At 43.4% G+C, this 20,313-nt stretch overlaps 1 protein-coding gene across 7 annotated transcripts in view; it reads right to left on the reverse strand.

The window, feature by feature from the left end:
* Nucleotides 1–3,132: 3,132 nt before the first annotated feature.
* Nucleotides 3,133–20,313, reverse strand: part of COL26A1 (collagen type XXVI alpha 1 chain) — a 195,846-nt gene continuing 178,665 nt past the window's right edge. For 4 of the 7 annotated variants that reach the window (XM_054847523.1, XM_054847524.1, XM_054847519.1 and 1 more), the window contains 6 exons: nt 19,981–20,042; nt 17,519–17,581; nt 13,798–13,842; nt 12,355–12,399; nt 11,251–11,335; nt 3,133–8,223 (listed from right to left, as the gene is read on the reverse strand). In XM_054847523.1, the coding sequence (XP_054703498.1) occupies nt 8,051–8,223; nt 11,251–11,335; nt 12,355–12,399; nt 13,798–13,842; nt 17,519–17,581; nt 19,981–20,042 (473 nt within the window). In that variant the 3' untranslated portion in view covers nt 3,133–8,050. The remainder of the gene's footprint in view (nt 8,224–11,250; nt 11,336–12,354; nt 12,400–13,797; nt 13,843–17,518; nt 17,582–19,980; nt 20,043–20,313) is intronic. The other 3 variants (XM_054847520.1, XM_054847522.1, XM_054847521.1) reach the window with 3 other exon arrangements.

The following is a 20,313-nucleotide window of genomic DNA, read 5'->3' on the forward strand; positions in this document are numbered from 1 at the left end:
GAACTAAGTCTAAAGTTTAGCTGTCATATAATGTTACTGGCTGAACATTAACTCCATCCAGTTATATATAAATCAGGTTTTCATTGGCACAGTCACACAAGTGACAGTAACACACATACCAATGCTGTGTACAGGCCAATTCTGGGCTCTGACTCAGCCTTTCCTTTCTACCACGGTGGCCTGTGATCTGCGGGGCACCTCCAGCTTGCCTTGGTTTGTGGCCAGTCTCAGGCCAAAATTTTGATGCCAGAAGTTTTCCATCCTGGACAGCCCTTTCCCATGGGCCGGGTGTCAGTCGATGTAGCCTGGATCTCTCTGGGTGCTGCACAAAGATGATGTGTCCTAGAGATGTGCTTAGGGCAGCCAGCTTTTAGTGTGAAGCTACAAAGATCTCGTTCCTGTGCACTAGTGGATTTGTATAGATGGTGTACAGCAGCAGATCGATCCAGCGCTGAGCTGTATCAGGCACAAAACAGGCAGGGTCAGGAATGGTCATCTGCAACTTTATGATCACTGACTCTACCTGTTTGATTATCTAGTATGGCTCTCCTGAATGAATTGAGTAGGAATACATACATACACACCCACCCACATATATTTAGGTGGAAAAAGTCCTCTCTCAATCTGAAAAATGTCTAGGAGTAGCTCTACCACAAAATTTTGGCAAATTGTTACAATGGTTGATTACCAACATCGTTAAAAGAGTGCACTGTTGTGTTTTATCTGCCAGACAGTGGCTAATATACCTTTTCCTTGCTAGGCTGTAAAGAATGTGTGCCATTCAGTTTGTCATTTGGATAAAAAAAAATGGGGCCAGCTTTGTCTAAGGGTGCTTGATCATGTCCTAAGATTGGGATGTGGTGAGGGAAGAGCTGCCCTCTGGCACGGCTGTTTCTCTCTGCCTCTTTCATGAAGAGTCTCAGATATAACTAGGTCAGGCCTGATCAGCTACCAGTCTCTCTTTGATGCCAAGCAAATTATTTTCTTAAGCTGGAGTAGTCAAATTTTTTCCAATCCATCTTTGAACCAACTTGTCACCATTTTTGGTGAACTGTAGACATGCTGTCCTAAGAGAGGTAGCAATGGTAAATAGGGTAATATAATCTCCCTGCTTATTTTTTTCTTTATAATATGTACAGCACAGTAGTTGCCTTTCTGGCCAGTGTTGATCCCGTATCAGGATCACTGCTTGCCCCAGCCCCAGTCCACAAGTGTGGGTTACAGACACTGATTCAGGCTGCACTGGGGCGGGGGTACTGCTGGTACCCTTCCCTGGTCACATACAACAAGCTGAAATGCAGAGAGCAATGCCCACTGTGTGAAGGTAGAAAACAGCATTGTCAGAGCCATTTGTAATATAGCGGGAATGCTCGTCCGTCTTTAAATTAAAGGAAGCTGTGTAGCAACTTGCTGCTGAGCATGTGGCTAATGAAGAGTTAAGGCCGTGTATTCAAAGAGTGTGTTTCGCTTATGAATATATATTTTTCTTTTAATCAGCTCTTGCTAGAAGTTCAATCTGTTCAACTCTGCCATTTTTCTTGTGCTATGTTAAGCGTTAGGAAAAGCGCCGGTTCCCCTTGCTGTCATTACAATCGGTGGCCATTATGGCCCGGAGACCAACATGGCCCTGATGCTATTTTGGTGCTTGGCAGACCAGCACAGCCACAGAAGTCCCACAAAATTAATTTAGCCTTTTTATCCAGTATCTCCCAGTCTGTACAGTAGCGATTAACAGAACCGCCTTCCCTCAAAGGACTTTTTGTAAGGGTAAACGTATCGGAGTTGGAGGTGTTAGGACACAAAACCCAAGATAAATATAGCCTAAGAGATGCACTGAAGTGCTGCATGGGGCTGTTGGGCATCAGGTAACCTTGAGTATGTCCTCATCTGTGATGCAAAAAGCTGTATGAAGCAGAGGCCTTGACACTGTGGACATTTCTCAGTTGGCAAGACTTAGACTTTGCCACAATATCGGTATCTGCAGTGTAATCTGATCAGTAGTGGGGGGAAGAAAATGGCTATGATTTACATATCTCTTGTTTTTGTTGTTAGGATATAAGCAGCAAGTTCAGAAACCAGAACTGTCATGTCTCTGACAGAAACAGCCCAAGTCTTCTCCTACAGCCAAGGCTCCTGTGGAGTAAAGCCTCCCTTTGCAAACAGATAGGTAGTGGTAGTTGCAACTAAATGGGTAGTTGTTCCCATTGTAGAAAAGTTAAAAAAAAAACCACCCTACCCACAGCCTCTTCTAAGAGTTTGAATTGTCACAAGGGGTGACAACTCAGGGAAGGGGGGGTCTCTGTAAGCCCAGAGGCAAATTCAGAGAAAGGCAAGTGGGCAAACGCAGCGGTTTCTGGAGGGGGCAGATGCCCAGGAGGTACCAGGGGATTGCAGGGAGGAGACCTGGGCAGCTGTTGTTGTCTTCAATTAGCCAAGTTGCAAATAACAAGAGATTTTAAATTACACTCTCAAGCACTGCAGAATTCTCTCTGGCTTGTTCCCCTGTCGCGGAGTCTGCTGCAGCCAACCCGTCCTCACAGTGCCCTGCCTTAGCTGAGGGAAAGCTGGGATCCCTGTGACTGTACTGATGTCAAACTCCTGCTGGAATAGGAGGGCTGTTCCTGCAGGAAGAGTCTGCCATAACCAGGTAGGGCCTGGCTCTGCAACGCAAAGCAAGATGCTCAAAGCTGACATTGCTTGAAGGCTTACCTGGGCTGCTTTAGGAATTAAAAGCCTCACCACGAAGGCAGGATGTGCCCCTGTATTTTTTTTAGTGTGGCTGGGAGGGCAGAGTAGTGACTAAGTGCGTCCTAGAGACAAATCTCAAATCTCTGAGGTGGCAGGCGTGCTTGCTGAAGCAGTCTAGCCAACATCTGCAGCAGAGTCAGTCCATCACAGGCAAGGGAACTGCCAGATTTGGCTTTAGTTAAAGCAGGCCCTTTTTGCCCCTTCCTCCCCTCAGAAGATGAAGCAGGATCTTTGTGCACAGTCTTGTTTTTTAAGAGACCTGCAAACATACAGTCAGAGAAAGTTGAGATGGCAGGGAAGAAAAACAGATGCCCTAATTTCAGGATGCAGTTTGCTTGGACTTGCTCTGAACTTTGTAAATACAGGACACCTGACATTGTATTCATTTACAGTATGTTTATTTCTCAGTGCATTACATGAAAGGTCTTTGGTATTTGTGGGTTCTTGAATACTGTTCCCACTCTGGTCTGTAAGAAAATGCTGAATACAAAACATTCCATATACAGTAACAAACCCCATAGCAAATAAAGAGAAATAGATATTTTGAACAATAACATAGCAATATGAAAACAGATAAGTAGCCATGCAAGAGGTGGAACAAATGGGTTGTGTTTACAACAAACATTAGAGCCTGCCATAAATGAGTTCATCGTGTCAGATGAGATTTATTCTTGCTCTAAGTTATGAAATTACACGATTGCAAGATACTGCGTATGGCTGCCCTATAAAAGACCAAATGGTTGTAAAGCTTATTACAATGAGAGAAGCTGGGTCCGTTTGCACACATACGAAACACACTGATATAAATAAAAAAATACTGTGTAAAATAACGAGTGAAAAAGTTAACATTTCCTTCTGCGAATGGGAATGTGCTTTGTGGACAATTATAGCACCTTTGAATTGCTTGGTTTCAACTCAATCACAGAAACTGCGAGTAGTTTAAACCCCTGTACCACCAAACACGAGAATGGAATGTAATCTCAAATAAGACAGAAGGTGTAAATGTGGAGGAGAATGGATTTCCAATAAATTGTATTGAGAAGTAATTCCAGAAACTGATTGTCTTTTAGAAGCCTTTGTCACAGTGGTCAGGTTCCTACGTTAAAATAGTTCATTGCAGAGACTGGGAGCGAACCCCAATCCCAGAGCCAAACTCTCAGAAAGCTGCTTGTGAGCCGTTGGCTCTGCTCCACTGAAAGCAGCACCCGTCCGTGCTAGCTGAAGGTCTGGATCTCATTTTTATGGCCTGTTCCTTTGAAAGTCGATGGCAAAATTACTGTGGAGTTTGGTGGGAGCAGGTGAGGGCTCTTCTCTCTAGTTTATTCTGATTTCCCCGGGTTGCTATCAATTCGTTACAGTAAGTGCAAATTAGATACTCTGGAGAGAAGCACTCTCCGCCTCCCAGGTGTACCAGATTGCTGGTGAAGATGAGGGTGCACAAATTGCAAAGCTTTTTGGTTGTGCAATGTGCTGCTGCTTCTGGTTAGCTCAAGGCAAGGAAAATGCATTACTACTACCAGAACCGATCCAAGTCAAAAACACATTGGAGCTCAGAGAAACATTAAGAATTTCAAAAAAGTCTTGGGGGAAAAAAAAAAAGAAAAGAACACACTATGGTATTGCACAGTATGCATGTAAGATAAAGCACTAAACATTTCAATTAAAATATATTTCTACATGAGCACGCATTCAAAATAAATCCACTCTCTAAGTTACATAGAGACGGCAAGATGCGTTATATGACCTGGCTAAAATGAACCTTGGTATCCTGCCTAAGATGGGAAATGTGGTTGGAGTGGTTTGCTTAGTCATGAAGATCATTGGTGTCAGCATGTGAGGCTGTGTTCACCTGTAAAAAAACGTAATTCAACTCCAACAGTGTGGTCCAACTCTTTTGTAAATAGAGAGGAATGAAACCCCAGCTGAGAGAGAAAGTCCATTTGGTATAATCCTACTGTCACCCAAATTAAAGATACAGTACCGCACAGGAGAGAGATGTAGCTAAATAAAGCAAGAAGTGTGGGGAGGAAAAAAAAAAAAAAAATTACATAGCTCATACAGAAATCTGGAAAAGCCGATCATTAAAATGGTTGCAACCCAAACCTAACCAGTCTTTTGACAATTGACTTGGCAGGATTCATTGCAAACAACTTCCATTAAATTTCCTTTCATCTTGACAGTAATTTGTTTTGAATAATTTAAAATCCGAAATCCTAGTCAATATGAATGTCTTGAAGAGAGCACTCATCAAGCTAATGCAATAGCTTTGACTTCAGGAAGACAAACTTGGAGGGAGAAAAACATCTCTTTCAATTCCATGTGAAGGCTCCAAAGCATCAGGAAATGAAAATGCCCTCACTGTACTCCCTGTTCCCCAAATTGTAGCTATAGGACCAGCGAAACCAAATTTTGCCGTTTCCCTTTTGAAAGCTTGCTTTGGCTTAGTTTAGCTCCTGAAGCTGCTATGAGGCTGCTTCCTTTACGTGGCAAGTGACTGTCGTCAGCACCAACCTGCCCAGCGTACATGTTTCAACTGAACCGGGATTTCTGCTCAGTCTCCAGGGACTGATTTTCCAACACCTACTGGCAGGCATAAGGGGTCAGCTCCTGGAAGCCACCAGCTATGTCATGTAATGTCCATGTGAGCCAGACCAAGATGGTCCCGATTCAGCAAAGGGGTAATCACGTACATCTCAAGTCCTACATGGTAATCAGCCTGTAAATGGGGAAACGTCTCTTTTTTTTGTGCACTTAATTCTTAAATGGAAAGCTTATTCCAAGAATGTATCAGTGGCTGCACCATGCTTAGCTGTCCATCAACAGGCGATTGCTCTCACACAGGCCGCTGTACAGTACTTCAGGCATCCACTATTTGTTGGGAAGTTGAGCTGTTTGTATTTGTGACTGTTTTTTAGGCTGAGAGCTGGTTGCCAGCCTTAAGACACCGGGTTAACGCAGCATCTTTTATATACATTCTGGCATTAGAGTTAGCACTGGATTTAGAGTTAGTGCTGGATTTGAAACTAAGATGCATTCAAGGAGATTTTACTTCCTTCTCCCGTGAGAATTATTAATATGGGAAAACTACTTGAGGTCAGTAACCTGCTTGACTTGGGCAGTTTTACTTGTTTCTTGTCTTCTGACTATATCACGCTCCAGCTCAGAGTGCAGGCAGGCAAAGGAACGCTGGAGCCTGCAGCATCAGCTCTTGGGAAAGCTCTGCATTCACTTCAAATGTTGGAGTCTTAGGGAAAGACAGCACCTGACTGTTACCTTTTCTTTAACTCCCCAGACTTTTGTAGTGCTTTGGTCTTGTTTCTTTGCAATGTCCAAAGGAAAAACCTGCGCATACGGAAGTACAACTGAACTACCTGGGTTGACTGCTGAATGAGCTACACCACCGGCATTAGCCAAGCAGCATGAGAATTAAAAGCAGGGCAAGGAAATGCATTTACTGCAGCCTCCATGCCAGCTTAAACCAAGGCTGTTAATTATTTACCTGCACAGCAGTAAAAAGCTTCTGTATGAGGACAAGTTGCTGGTGTTTGCTCAGCACCACTTACACCAGTTCACCTGCTTTGGGACACATGGTTGGATTTCTAAAGAGCAGGGCCAAATGAAGACATATAGTGAATTCAGTCAACCTGCTCATTTCTGAAAATACAATGATCTTCAGAAGAAAGATTTGAACGTTCTGATGTCTCTGTAGGTCTACCATGTTTACAGTATATATGGAAAGTTAATTTAATGTGTGGCTAATGTTGGGCTGGCAGAGCTCCTTCATTTTAATCCTCATTTCCAGTGTACCACATGCTTCTGGTTTTGCCTTAGGAAGATCACTTTGGGTGACAAGGGTTGCTGATACATGGACCGTACAGTTATTGGTCTTTGCAACAGCTTTTGACACAAATATTGTAGCAGTGCAGACAGCTGTACCTTGCACTAGGAACCAGATAGAATGTGACCAATTTACCTGACTTACACAATAAAATGACAAATGCAAACTCAATTTGCTCACTTTTAGCGAGGGCTGAATTTGAAAACTGTCAGAACAAGGTGGAGAGGGGTGTGTGAATTAAAAAAAAAAAATTAAAAATAGTACCATCAGTTCTGTTGATTAGTTTCGCCCTTTCTAACAAAAATCACTGTCTACATGAATGATGTCAACTTGTCTGATTTGGTTTGCACAGCAGGTGTGGTGATTCATTTGCCACTGAAGGGCAGGCTCAACTTCTTAACCCTGGGACTTCCCCCAAAATAACAAGTTGTTGCAAAAAGTAAAATGACTTTGTATTTAACTCACAGTGCAAGATAGACTCTAATTGCTTAGGCTGTGGTTTGCTACTACACTGTCTCCAGGCTCAAATGGCAAGGATTTACTCACAAGATAAAAACAAAACAGTGTGAAAACATTTCTCCTTATTGATGTAGGATTAAGAAATTATTGCTAAATATTCTTTTCTGTTAATAGTTATTGCTACTACTTAACTGAATTATCTCTGGATGTATGCACAAGCTGAAAACACTAAGGGAAAATTCTTGCACAATTCATCATATCTCATACAAACTGCTCTATATTTTCACAGAAACAGTCTAATCTCACTGAAGATAGATAGAAAGTCAATGGTGCCATGAACATTTGCATCAAAAGTCCTTGCTTAGCCAACCATGGATGGAAATAATGCCACTCACATGCAATTAGCAAGATTTTGATGCTAAAGTCCAAAGAGTAACATGAATTTTCAGAGTAACTGTTTTAAATGTTCTTTGAATTTTCCAATTTGTTCTTTGCTTAAAAGAAATCCTTGCAGGTCATGCCTTAACGGCCTATGAAGTGGTATCTTCACCTGGAAATCAGCATGATACCACCACATAAAAGCGGATGCCACCAACTATATCAATGGACAAGGCTAAGGCTTGGCTTTGAGTCTAGATGGGATTGATTGTCTCAGCCGGTTAAGCAGTGCTTTAACTGAGTAACTTTCAAGGGCAGTGAGGAAACAAGGGGAGAATTAAACTCTTGAGACCCAGTCAGGACGTGTCATTTCTGTAGACAGCTTCTGACGATACCTGCCATCTCGTATTCCAAAGGCAAAACAACAAAATCAAGACAAACGTTCATAAGACCCTCTCTGAGCTATGGATAAGACATTCCCTGCAATAAGGGCATAGTATTGGCCAGGTAAGGAAACGCAGTTGCCAACACTGCAACCTCCTACCCGCTTCATTTGCACTCCGCAATTAAGCACTGGGATACTGTATCTTTAACTGGTGAACAGGCACAGAGAACATGCAGATGCTCCTACTTCATCCGATTGCTTCTCCTTTTGGCTTCACTGTCATCCAGCAGTGAAGAGAGGATCTGGTAGGCCTGTGGCTGCTGTGGTCCTCCACGCTTGATCTTGATGCTGGTTCGCAGAGGGGAACCCGGGATCACGTCTTGTCCAGAGCCTGGCTCAATGGAAGATAAAGAGTCTGTAAGGAGAGAAAGCCACGGGAGAGCGCTATTTAAAAGGGGAGGCTAAGGAAAGAGTAAATGGGCCCTTCTGAATGCTACCTCTTCTGGAAGAAGTGTCATCCCTCCTCTTGCCTTTCCATCCAGCAAGCAATTGTCGAGGTACGTGTTTGCTGCTATCACGCTACTCCTATATTAGGTCTTTTCCCTCTGCTCTGTCTAAACTCTTTGGGGTAAGTATTCCTACTGCATGTGGCCCAGCAGGTCCTGTTCTCATTTGTAATTCCATTTATAAAGCGCTGTTCTTTTATTGATTATAATCTTTCTTGGGCTATAGCTGCTACTCAGCATTGCCTACAGACTCCTGTTACTGAAGGATGAGGCCAAGTGGTCACTGGGAAGTGATGCTCCTGGGGCTTTAAGTACCATTTCACTCCTTGTAAGGAGGACATCTTCAGACACTGGACAGATTGAACCAAAGGATTGATCCACCCTAGGCTACAGCCAAATTATCAATAAAGCTGGGAATAAATATTGGCTGTCTGTTCTCCCAGCATGCCTCGCAGTAACACACACCTCTACCTACAGTGTCCTGCCCTGCGAAGTTAAATACGCATTTGACTATGACCACTCTTCTATTTTCCCAGCAGTCAACTCAACGCTGCCTCATAATTTTTAATGCCCCAGTTTCTTCTTCCTTTTGCCTTCAGAGATCGACATTTGCTTGTTTCCCTGCCAGGAGCCCAACCTTGCAAGCCAGACACCCAGCCTTGGTTGGATCCCACGAGGCAGCACTTCTGTTTCAAGTGAGCGTGTGGCTGCCGGAGGATTTGTGCTGTGTTGGCTGGAAGGAAACAATTTGGGCTTTTGTGTGTCCTGCTGGGCTGCTCTCTGGTTCGCTAGGCCAGATAATGTCGAACTGGCCTCCCATTGCAGAGAAGAGGTTTGTTTGCTGGTATGTTTTGCCTTGTTGCTTGGGTGGCTGTGGTTTTGGAAACCACACTGATTGTGAAGGTTCTTTGGAAAATGAGAGCATGCGATCGGCATTTCTGCGTGGGTCTTTAAAGCTGGGCTGAGTTGGACTGCCCAGGAACCTGTGGTAAAATCCTTAACACGTACAGTGGGAACATGACCAGATAGTTGATGCCGAGTGATTTAAACCTGTGTGGTGGCTTTCACTGCAGGGAGGTCTGGGCTCAAGGAAATTCTGTTTTGTTATTTTATGTCTTTTTCTGTTGGTGTTTTGTTTTTTTTTTAAACCATGTACACATAGAGGGATGAATACAATTGCACAAGGAAAAAAAATGCCTTACTGTCCAAGTTCTCTTTCTAAAAAGTATTTTTTGTAGGGCCTAAAATATGTCTTAATTTAAAGACTGGAACTATCTCAAAAAGCACAGAATAATAATATTATTATCTATACTGTTATTGGATTAAAATCCCCCTATTTATATACAGTCATGCAACATAGGTGTTTAAACATAGCCTTAACTACACTGTACAATTAAAAACCAGCTATTATTGCTGATGCAGTTACATTGTTATAGAGGTATACAGGGGTATAAATAACTCATCTCCAACCTGAGAAAATACATTTATGTCAGTAAAAAAGGTTTGCTGAAATGGCTGTTTCAAAATAACAGCAGTGCATGCCCCATTGCTGCTGTATTGCCAACCGACAATGTATAAAATAGATAAACCAGGCAGTTCTGCAGGGGCAAAGTTGCATGAATCCCCTAGCCCAAGCCCCAGTGTCTGTAGAAGCTTCCTGAAGAGCTGGTATTTTGCTTTAAACTAGTACAAATGAAGGTACAAAGACAATGGAGGGCCAAGTCATGGGGCCTGTAAATACGCTGCACCATGCTTATGGACTGGGTTCCCCTTCCCCACAGAACGCACAGGCTGGGCATGGATTGCTGCCTGGCTGATCTACTGGGCACCTTCCTGGTGCCTCCACCATTGCAAAGCAAAGCAGCATAAAAACCCTGCCCTTGGTGTATGAAATCCAATGAAAATATGAAGCAAACTAGGATTAATGCAGAGGTAAGGTCAGGGTGACTGTGGTTAACTCATGGGTTTGTGATTCATGATTTCCCGAAAAGCTTAAGCTATTGCTGCCTCTTGCTTCTGGAAATAGCACTTTGGGCCTCTAAAAGACACATGGCCATTCAACAACGAAGAGCAGTGTAGCTGCCCAAGCCAGTGCAGCCATATAACACAGCACCATGCACTGACACTGGTTTGGCTTTGAAGTGCTCAACGGCATTTTAATTTTAGCACTGTGTTGGCTTCTGAGGGACTCCTGGCATCTTAAAGTGCATCTCTTACAGTGCAGTAAGTCAGCCTCAAGTACCCCAGAGGGAGAAGTTTGATCTGTGACAATTGCACAAACCCACGCTCTGGTTAAGGGAAGAACCTGTGCATTAAGGGGTGATGCCACACACCATACCAGTGATGAGAGAGCAAATAGCCTCAACAGAAAACTTAGAAAGCTATCTGAATGAAAAACACATGAGACTTTCTTTAAATCTGATTGTGAAAATAGGTTTTATGTAAGTTATAATCACAAGACATTCAGGGATCACTGGTTTTCAGGGTAACATGTAGCACTGTTTGGTTTCTCTGTAAAATATAGTGCTACACAAGGCAAAGGCCTCAGTGGTGTTGAAGCCACTTGGAAGACACTATCAACAGGATTAAATGATTGGCCTACAGACTTGAAATGAGCAGCTCCCTGGGAAGCTAGTAGATGAGCTGTGCCACGTGGCTTGAGCTGCTGCTCATGACTTGGCTCTCTGAGTTGTAATAAAAATTACTGCGGGGGGTCATTTCACCTGCTACTGTAAAGCCAGCGTAACTAGTATGGTTGGTGGAAGCTCCAAGTCCTCAACAGTTCTAAGGATCATGTTGGGTACCTAGTTTTGAAAACCTGGCCTAAACAGATACTAGACAGAGAGCTTAGGAGACTGGGAGGATGTTTAACCATCAAGCAGCTGCCTGAACAGAGCCCCCAGTTGTCTAGAAAACAAAACCATAGTGATGCTTACCATGAATTCCTATCATGTGCTCAAGAATTAATACCCGCTCGGCTAAAATCTTCAGAGCTTCCCGAAGTTGTTGAACACCTTCCCCCTGCAAGAAGGAGAAGAAAACTAACATTGGACTATGTTGCGGAATAGGCTGCTTGTTCATAATGTTGCCTCCGTGACACCAAATTATGCAGTGTGGATGTTTAAAAAAGAAAAGATGTAGAAGAGGAAATAACTTACAAGGGTTAAGTAGGAATGCAGGAGAAACCCCTATTTAAAGCAAAACTCCTCAGTTATACCCCATGTTTGCAGAGCCTCTGACCCAAAGCCATGCCTTTCAGTTTGGTTCCTACTTCTGCAGTGGGCCAAACCCAGGGTGTATATTCCTGTCAAACTTTCATACCGTGCAACTTGCGTTAACGACTATGCTGAACTACCTGGAAAATGGGTTTTTGCTTTTGTCAGATATTTATTCTGAACATCAGTGAGTTACCTGGGCTTTCTCTACGTTGTTACACCAGGAAACTGGGACATGTGGCGAGCACCATCTTGGAAGAGTGGCACACAAGCCCATCCTGATGGATCTCATGCTGCCTCTGAGAGCTCCTAGCTGGGACACATACTGCCTGAAGCCTCTCCACATACTTTCACATACACTCAGGCTGTAGTTTGTTGCCCCATTGCCTTAGATAAGGTCTTGCAGGGACAGATAGATGGTGGGAAGTATTTTAGGGTGGGAGAACTGAGCTGTGAGAACTCCAACACTGCACATGCAATTTGCTGTCTTCTGGAAGCCAGTCTGCCCCTGAGCATGTGGGAGGGACAGTGGGGGGGGTAATTCCTTACCTTGTGGCAGCTCTGTGTGGCAGAACAACCACAGGGGACAGAGAGCACGGTGAGAAGGGCAGCTGACAACATGGCCAAGGAAACCCCAAAGATCAGGATTTCTAGCATGTATTAAGTAAGTTCAAATCTAAGGTTCACATCATTGCTTGCTCTGCACTTTCAACTGTGGGCACGACCCTTGCTCCCTCACAAACCAACCTGCCAAAGGGCATGTGATTGAAGGACAGTGAAGAGACAAAAAAGGAAAGTAAAACAACAGTAGAACTACATGCTTACATCAGCACCTTTGTCACCTTCCTCACCCTTCTTGCCTGGTTCACCCTAAAACAAATAAGAAACAGAAATTTGTTCTCATGTGACTGAAGACCCTGTCCAGGATCATTTGCATCCCTTTCCTCCACAGGCTCAAAGGCAGAAGCATTTCACCAGCAGAAACCAAACTGACTCTTGGGCATGTAATGCCAAGGACCAAAGTGCTCTCGTGAGTGCTGTCCTGGCTCCCACCAGCTTCCCAGGAGGTTCGTTACCATTTCTAACACTGAAGAACTAGGTCAGGAGCGGCCAAGCTGCAGGAGGGGCTGGCTCCCATGGCCTGGGCCCACAAGAAGGCTATAAACATCTCCTGAAGCACTCACTGTGTAATGCTTTAGGCTAAAACACTGAGATAAAAATACTGCTCCCCTCCAACATGTGTTCATCTTTGATTTGGAACATAAATCCTCCATTCTGCTTTCATTAATTAGTCACATCACTTTCTGCCTCTGAAGATACTCATTAAGCTTTTCTTGAACAAAGATCCCTGTGTACTGTGAATATCAGTCTGCTGTTCCCCTCTAACCAGGAAGTTCATGCATTTCCCAAAGAACACATGACATGGAGAGATTAAACCACAAGCGAAACATAAAAACAAGGCTAACAAATTGGTGAATAAAATAGAGTGGAAATGCCTGGGCTCCTCAAATTTGTTGGACATCCCTGAGATACTTGCAAACCAGGGGTGGATATAGGAGGAAGGACTGAAGAAAAGGGTGTCTGAATTGTAGGAAATGATGAGGTGGACTTAAGGAAGAGACGAGAAACCTCCCAGAGGACCTAGGACCTCTCTGGATGCTGCCAGCCAAAAAAAAACCAAAAACACCAAACCCCAACTTCCTCCACTAGCTCACTTTCAGCTAACCATCATCTACACCAGTTTGTTTGCACCCTGGCCATATGTGCCAGTGCAGACATCTCCTGTGTGCATCTGTTCAGGTATTGCCAAGAAATCATTTGGACACATCTCTTAATCTGATTAAAGGGTTTCCAGCTCAGTGTGGCAGACCAAGGTGCAAGAGAGAGTTGAGAGCAGCTGATATACTTTGAGTCATTTAACGGTGCCCACTGTTGGGCTCTGGTAGTGCCAGGACCCTCACGGGGCACGGAGGGGCCTTCTGTCTGCCCACGTTTGGCTAGAGGGGAATCTGCAAAGCATGTCTGCTCTGCTTCAGAGTGTTTCAGCACTATGCTTCACATGCAGGAAGACTAAGCTTCATTTGCAGAGAAATACATTAAGGTGAGGTTGCCTGTCAAAGAAATGTCTGAGCTGGAGACAATTGACCTAAGTGTTGCATCTGAGCAAGCTGGTTGAACCAGCTGCAGTCCAGCTAGGTGGCATTTATGGTGCCAGGCAGGCACCAAACCCATCTGTGTCTTGCACACACCCGCAAGTACATCACTTACAGGAAATCCCTTAATGTCCCTCTCTCCAGTCAGACCTGCTTGGCCCTGTTGGAAATAAAGTAAGTGTCATTAGGAGATATTTTTCCATTTGACAAGAACATAGTGTAAGATCTACTAGTGGAATTGAGATGGCTTAATGAAAAAAACCTTACACTTGGGATAATATGAAAAAAAAATTCCTCTCCCTTGACATTATCACTTAGAGACAGCAAAAGAGGGTCACCGTTTTCTGTCAAGTATCAGCTCTAAATCCCATCACACTTTGGAGAAGTTTGATTTCATACAGAGCTGCTCAGCTCAGTACCTTCTCAGTAAGACGATTAGCAATTTTTTTGTACTTGACAGCAGTCAGTTACATTATACCAGGAAGGAATTTGGCCGGAGATTTGTTTCTTACACAGATACCGCATTCTTCTCTCTAGTAAAACTGATGGGGTGATGCTGTCCCAGACAGCAGAGCACTGATTTAATCTGTGTCCTGCTCCACACACATATCCCTGCATCAACCCCGACAGCTACTGATCAAAACACAGGTACGATGTCTTGGTTGGTTTGTTTCTCTTTCATGCTGTGCTAATTTTCACATTGTTCTCAGTGGGTTGCTTCCCCCCCCCTCCGATTTTGAAATGGTATGTGTTGGTTTGGGTCAGAACGAAATGCCATCTAACTGAGCATCTTTTTTCCCCGTTTTTCCTCTGCAGCGTTGGTTTCCCACCCTGGAGCACGCTGGGGCAGGGCAGAATCCCTGACCAGCAGAACAGTTAGAGATTATTTCATGAGAAAGCAGGAGCTGAGGAAGAGGTGGCAAAATTTAAAAGCATGTTTAGAAATCCATTGATGAAACAGCCACATATTAAACCTGACTCTTCTCCCCTAGACATACACAGAAACATCCTCATCCTTTCTCCCCCCCCCCAAAAACTACCTAGCTGGCTGCAGCTTTTTGTAGTATTTGCCAGAAAGGGAGAGCTGCTTTGTTACTGTGTCCATCAAACTGCTGCTTTGTATAAAATCAATGGGCCTTGGGCATCTAAAAACCATTACTACGGTGAGCTGTACAGTGCTCGGCGAGCAGCTAGCCAGCACGAGACAAAGGCCCACATCGACATGAAGAGCGCTGGGAGGAAGGCCCAATTTGTCAGGTGCTCCGAGCATCTTCAAAGGGAAACACTTGGATTCTGCACTGGAGGGAGTAAGGCCTGGGAAAAAGCACAGGCAAGCAGCAAATCACGGAGAGGAGACATAACAATGCACTCAAAATACATAAACAGACTGTTCTCTGTGTCCAGGGGGAACGGGAAAGGATGTTATCAGCTTAAAGGGGATCAAAGGATATTTAGGCTGGATGTTAGAAATAGCTTTTATCCCAGGCCCTCACTAGCTGTACCTCTGCAGACTGCCTGTGGTGTATCCCTCACCGGCACTGTTTAAGATGAACAGAGGCTGATCGTGAGTGGCACACATATAGATGTGCCAGCCAGGGGATGCGCTCAGACTGCTTCAGGTCTCTTCTACATCTGTTCTCTCTGAGATTAAGCAGGAAGAATGTATAAAACATTTTCTCGAATCTCAACAGATACTGTAAATCCTCCTCTGCTTTTCTTTGCAGCTGCACAGCTCCTCTGCTCCGTGTAAAGCTAGCTCTAATTTGTATCCACCAAACCCAAAATTGCAGCATGTAGTTGTCAAAACCAGCATTCAAATCCACACTCACAAAAGACAAAAAGCACACAAAACATACTACAGAAATTCTGCCAGAAAAAGCAATCGGCTTCACTTTCCACACTAACAGAGGAAGGACAGGAAATAGAATTTATTTTTTCTGTTCAGCAAGACATTCTGATACTTTAAAATCTCATTTGTCCCAAACCTAGGAGGAGAGTTACAATTCTGAATATCTAGCAGGGAGGGAGCAAAATCAAAGTCTAAAGGATTTGTCTGTACTGAATGCAACAAAGCTTTTGTTTCAAAATAAGTTTGGTCTTAGCAATATGATCAACCACAAACTAAAAGAAAATGTTAAATGAATCATTGAGGAAGAACTCTTATCAGTTTCCTGAATGGAAACTTGACATTTTGCCATATACCATGCCCTTTTCTTTTTTTAACTTTAACTGAAAATTAACATTTAATGGCAATGAGCTGCAACCTGTGTTGAAATCTCATCAGTTCAGGTTTCGCTCTCTATCAGAATCTTAAATTCTAGTACCAGAAATGCATCAGTCTCTAATCTAGTAGTAAAGCAAATACATGCACAAAGTGGCTGCTCTGCACAAGAAAACCGTTATTAAAAAAATTCTAGCAGTCACTTAAAATGGTCTCTATCTTTCAGGGAGGTGCAAGTGATTTCTTATGTAAGAACAGAGACCAAGCACCCAAAACAATATGCAAAGACCATTTTAAAAGCATACGTGGTCCATCCTCAGATACCCCTGCTTCTTAGCGTGAAGTGCCTCAGGAGGAAATGCAACAAGCCACCTGGACTTGCTCTCCTTGCACACAGTCTGGACAGAGGAATATAGTTTAAGTCTGTTGCTGGTTATTCTCATGAATTTGGGAAGTCATCAAACTGGAGTTAACCGATTTGCATTTGTCTGTCTTAGCTCTTTCAGACATCCCTCTGTCTTTTGGACTGGAAGAGTGAGCAGAAATGAAGAAGAGGAGATGCTGCCATATGGAGGAAGGACGTCATCTACAGCCACCCATTTACAGGTGGTGACCTCCACGTTCACCTCCATGTGATGGTAAAAGTGGCACTTGGAAGAAAAGGGAACTGGTTTCCTACGGCTGTGGCATAAGGCTGTGACAACGCAGCCACCACTGCAGACATCCGTTATTTTAGAGGTACCAGCCAATATTTTTCTCTTTATCTTTCTTCCTTTCTTTGACTTTGCTCCACACTAGGGTTTTAGTGATTGTCCACAGTCCATCTGTGCCCACTTCTACAGTTTGCAGATCTAACTGCTGAATGATCCTCCGCCACGTCGTACATTCTCAATTGATTTTGTGCTCCTAGTGTCTCTCAGAGGAGATTTCAAAGACCATGGCCTTTTGGAGAGTAAGCTGAACAGAAGCAGCTGAAGGCCCAAATACCACTTTGAAACTCTTCCTGGTGCTTGAATGCTGGACAGGGAATCTGACACGTTTATATCCTTGTTAGATTTTTCTCTGGTATTTCCTAAACTTCAACAGTTTGGAAATAATACCCAAACAGCCCTTCTTTCTATGCTTAGTTATTACCACTGGACAACCCATCAAGGGTGGAGGTATAGCACACACACACACATATTAAGAACATGATTTAAGCATTCCAAATATATTAAGAACATCATTTGACCTGGGGAATGGCTTTGGTTCAGGAAAAGTCTGATGAGCTTTTACTGCCTTATTGCCACGGAAAGAAGAGTTCAGTTAGACCACTCAAAATACTCCATGCTAAAGAGCTTTGGTTGGCAGAAGAAAGTTGGTCTTCACAAGTCTGTATATACCATGTATTTGCTACCTGAATCTCTTTAGGGAACACCAGACTTTGCAAGCAATTCAACCCTTTTATCTGTACAGTAAACCCTCATCTTGGTTCTTGCAGAAGACCTAGAAACTCTACATTTAAAATTGTTCATGGCTGTAGTCTCACAGAATTTGAAAGACCTATGCTGTATACAATTTCTGAGGCATCACCCCAGATGTTGCTGGGAATCTCTCTGTGTATGTAAAACCTTACTCTCTCTCCTCGGTCTCCTTTGGAGCCTTTTGGCCCAGGTTGTCCTGGAGAGCCCGGTAAGCCCTAGAAGAGATGCAGAACAAGAAGGAATTAATATCTACTGTGCCTCCTTTGTGTAGGTGTAGTGAATACATTTCCCAGTGATCCTCAACTCCCGAAAACCTCATACGCCCATTAAGCAATTGGGCTGGATTCTCTTTTACCCTCAAGCAACAACAATGGAAGCTCTGTTTGCAGATATCCTGAGCCCCATAGTTTCTCCATGTCCCTCTATTTGGGTCGTTTAATGCACTGCAGGCTACTGATGTAACATTTTAAGGGGCTAGTATGACAGGATAGTTCTTGTTCTCAGTTACCAAGAAGAAATTAATACACAGATAGTATGGTTAGCTTAAAAATCCCCACTACTTTCCCCCTCTTCGTAATTGCCTCAGTGGGTGGCATGAGTAAGCATACATACCTGGAAATTAATTGGATTGTGCAGTGGAAATTATTTTGAAGCTATTCACTCACCCTAATAAACAATTTTCAAATTAAGCTCAATCTCTACTAATAATTTTGCTCCCTGGGTTGAATAAATCTATAAAACAGTCACCAACGGATAAGAAGGGCATAGTCTCCTGATTTCTACTAATTGAACTGCTTTGTAGAAATCAATCCAAATTCTTAACTTATCCACCCAGCGAAGCCACAGCTATAAACCAGACAGGGAGAGAAGAATATTGTTTGTTTCTGTGCAGCGTGTCAGCTCCCCATGACCATATGCAAGATGCTTTTTTCCACCTCAAATGACTTGCACATCGCCTTGGAGACTGCAGCAAACGAGACGACTTCTCTGCTCCAGACCACTGGTGATTTAAGCCAACCTGTTTAACAACAGCCCCCAGAAACCCCCACCTCAGCACCCAGAGAAATGGGGTTTCTAGGCATAGCTGTGAGGGGCTTCAACATCTGGTTAAGTTTGGACGTAAGTGTTGTAAGGGTCTAAAGGAGGAGCACTCACAGTTTCGGCTGGGAGGCAGCAGCGCTCACCATTAACACGTTGCTCCTTGCCTGCAGTCAGCCCCACCAGCTCCCCACCAAGCTGCACAGTGACCTGGCCTCCAGCTTAGCTACGTCTCCTCTGGGCCCACAAAAGATTCAGAAACTCAGGCCTGGTTTAGGAGGTTAACTAGGGCTGCCAAACAAGGTAGGGCACAAACCAGACTTGGCCCTGTGTCAAACATGCAGCATGAACAAAGCTTAAGTGTCCATAAGCATCATTTGCTCTTCACAGCTCTCAACAGTGACTTTCAGTGTCTGATTACATGGGGATGCTCAAGAACACTGAATTCCACAAATCTGTTGTAAAAAACAAAAGATTTATAATGTGTGCTGCATGTGAAAAAGCCAGATTCTACTACAGAACCTATTTATGAATTGTGAATTACCTTATATTTAATGATGTTAAACTGCCTCTGTCATTTTGCTGCCAAATTTCCCACTGTGTTCATATCTATCTGGAGTTCCTCATTGTTCTCCAGAGCATTCACTAATTGAAACGATTCTGCTACACTGGCAAACTTTCACTAACCTGTTGTCCGTTGCTTCTTCAAAGTGATTAATAAATACATAGTAAAAATCTCCTTTCTCTATTTCTAGCAATTTCAAACCTCTTCTTATCAGGATCTAAGTTACATCCTTCTGCTAAGTTACTTAACCTTTCTCTCTCTCTGTGCTCTTCAGTCACTTTTATCTCTTTAGTCATGCTAGATTCCTTTGAAATAGTTGATGTTACTGGTTTACATCCACATTAAGTAATACTCTTCCGGAAACTGGAGTCCCTTTGTATCAGCCAACCACAGTTTTGAGTAGTTGGGCAATTCACTATTCATCATGACTTTGCTTCTTTCCATTTAACCAGATTTTTCCATGTGAGCACTTTGCCCTTCTTTTACCATAAATTCTTTTGAGTTTATCACACTCCATTATTATCTCCCCCCTCCAAAATTTTTGTATCGATAAATAATCAAACTGATGGGAATCTATGACATTTTTCTTGAATAGAAAGTGCTATTTCTGAAAAAGTAGGCTTAACAAATTCACTTTGGTGAATTGGTGAATTCCCATTGATGCCTTTTTGTTCTTTTTATGTGCGCCACAGGAAATGTAGTATTTTTCTATCACTGTGTTAGTAAAGCCCATGTCAGGTCCTTTGCATCAACTCAGGCCACAGTGAAGTGTTTTGACACAGCAACAGCAAGATGTATTGTTATCATTAGGGGAAAATCTGGAAAGCACAACCATTTCAACCTCTCAACACAATTCAGAATGAAAAAAAGGTATTAAAATCAGAGAATGTCATGGAGAACAAAACACGAGACCTAAGACTTATGAAGTACTCGCCCTCTTTGTGCAATGAGGAGATGTTTCACACCTAACCCCGACTCTGCCCCTCAGCCCCAAAGCACAAAGCCCCTTACTTGTGATCCGGGGACTCCAATAGGTCCTGGTGGCCCTTTGGGTCCTGATGCGCCTGGTGGCCCTGGTGGGAATCATCATTTGAGACAATTTTAAGGAGACTAAATGGAAGGACCCTAAATTCCAAACACACGCACTTCCTTTCATTGTTCTGCTTAGTCTCTCAAAACGTAAGAGCCGTTCGTCGATCACAGGACTACAGCATAAGTGCTTCATCACATACTGGATTATTGGATACCCACATCCTGATATAATATATCCCTATGTCCCAGGGAAGATGTTAGAACTCTGGGAGGAAAAAAAAGGTGAAAATGGGCAGGAAGGATGTTGGTAAC

This window comes from Grus americana, chromosome 19 (genome assembly GCF_028858705.1).
Source record: "Grus americana isolate bGruAme1 chromosome 19, bGruAme1.mat, whole genome shotgun sequence".
NCBI lineage: Eukaryota > Metazoa > Chordata > Aves > Gruiformes > Gruidae > Grus > Grus americana.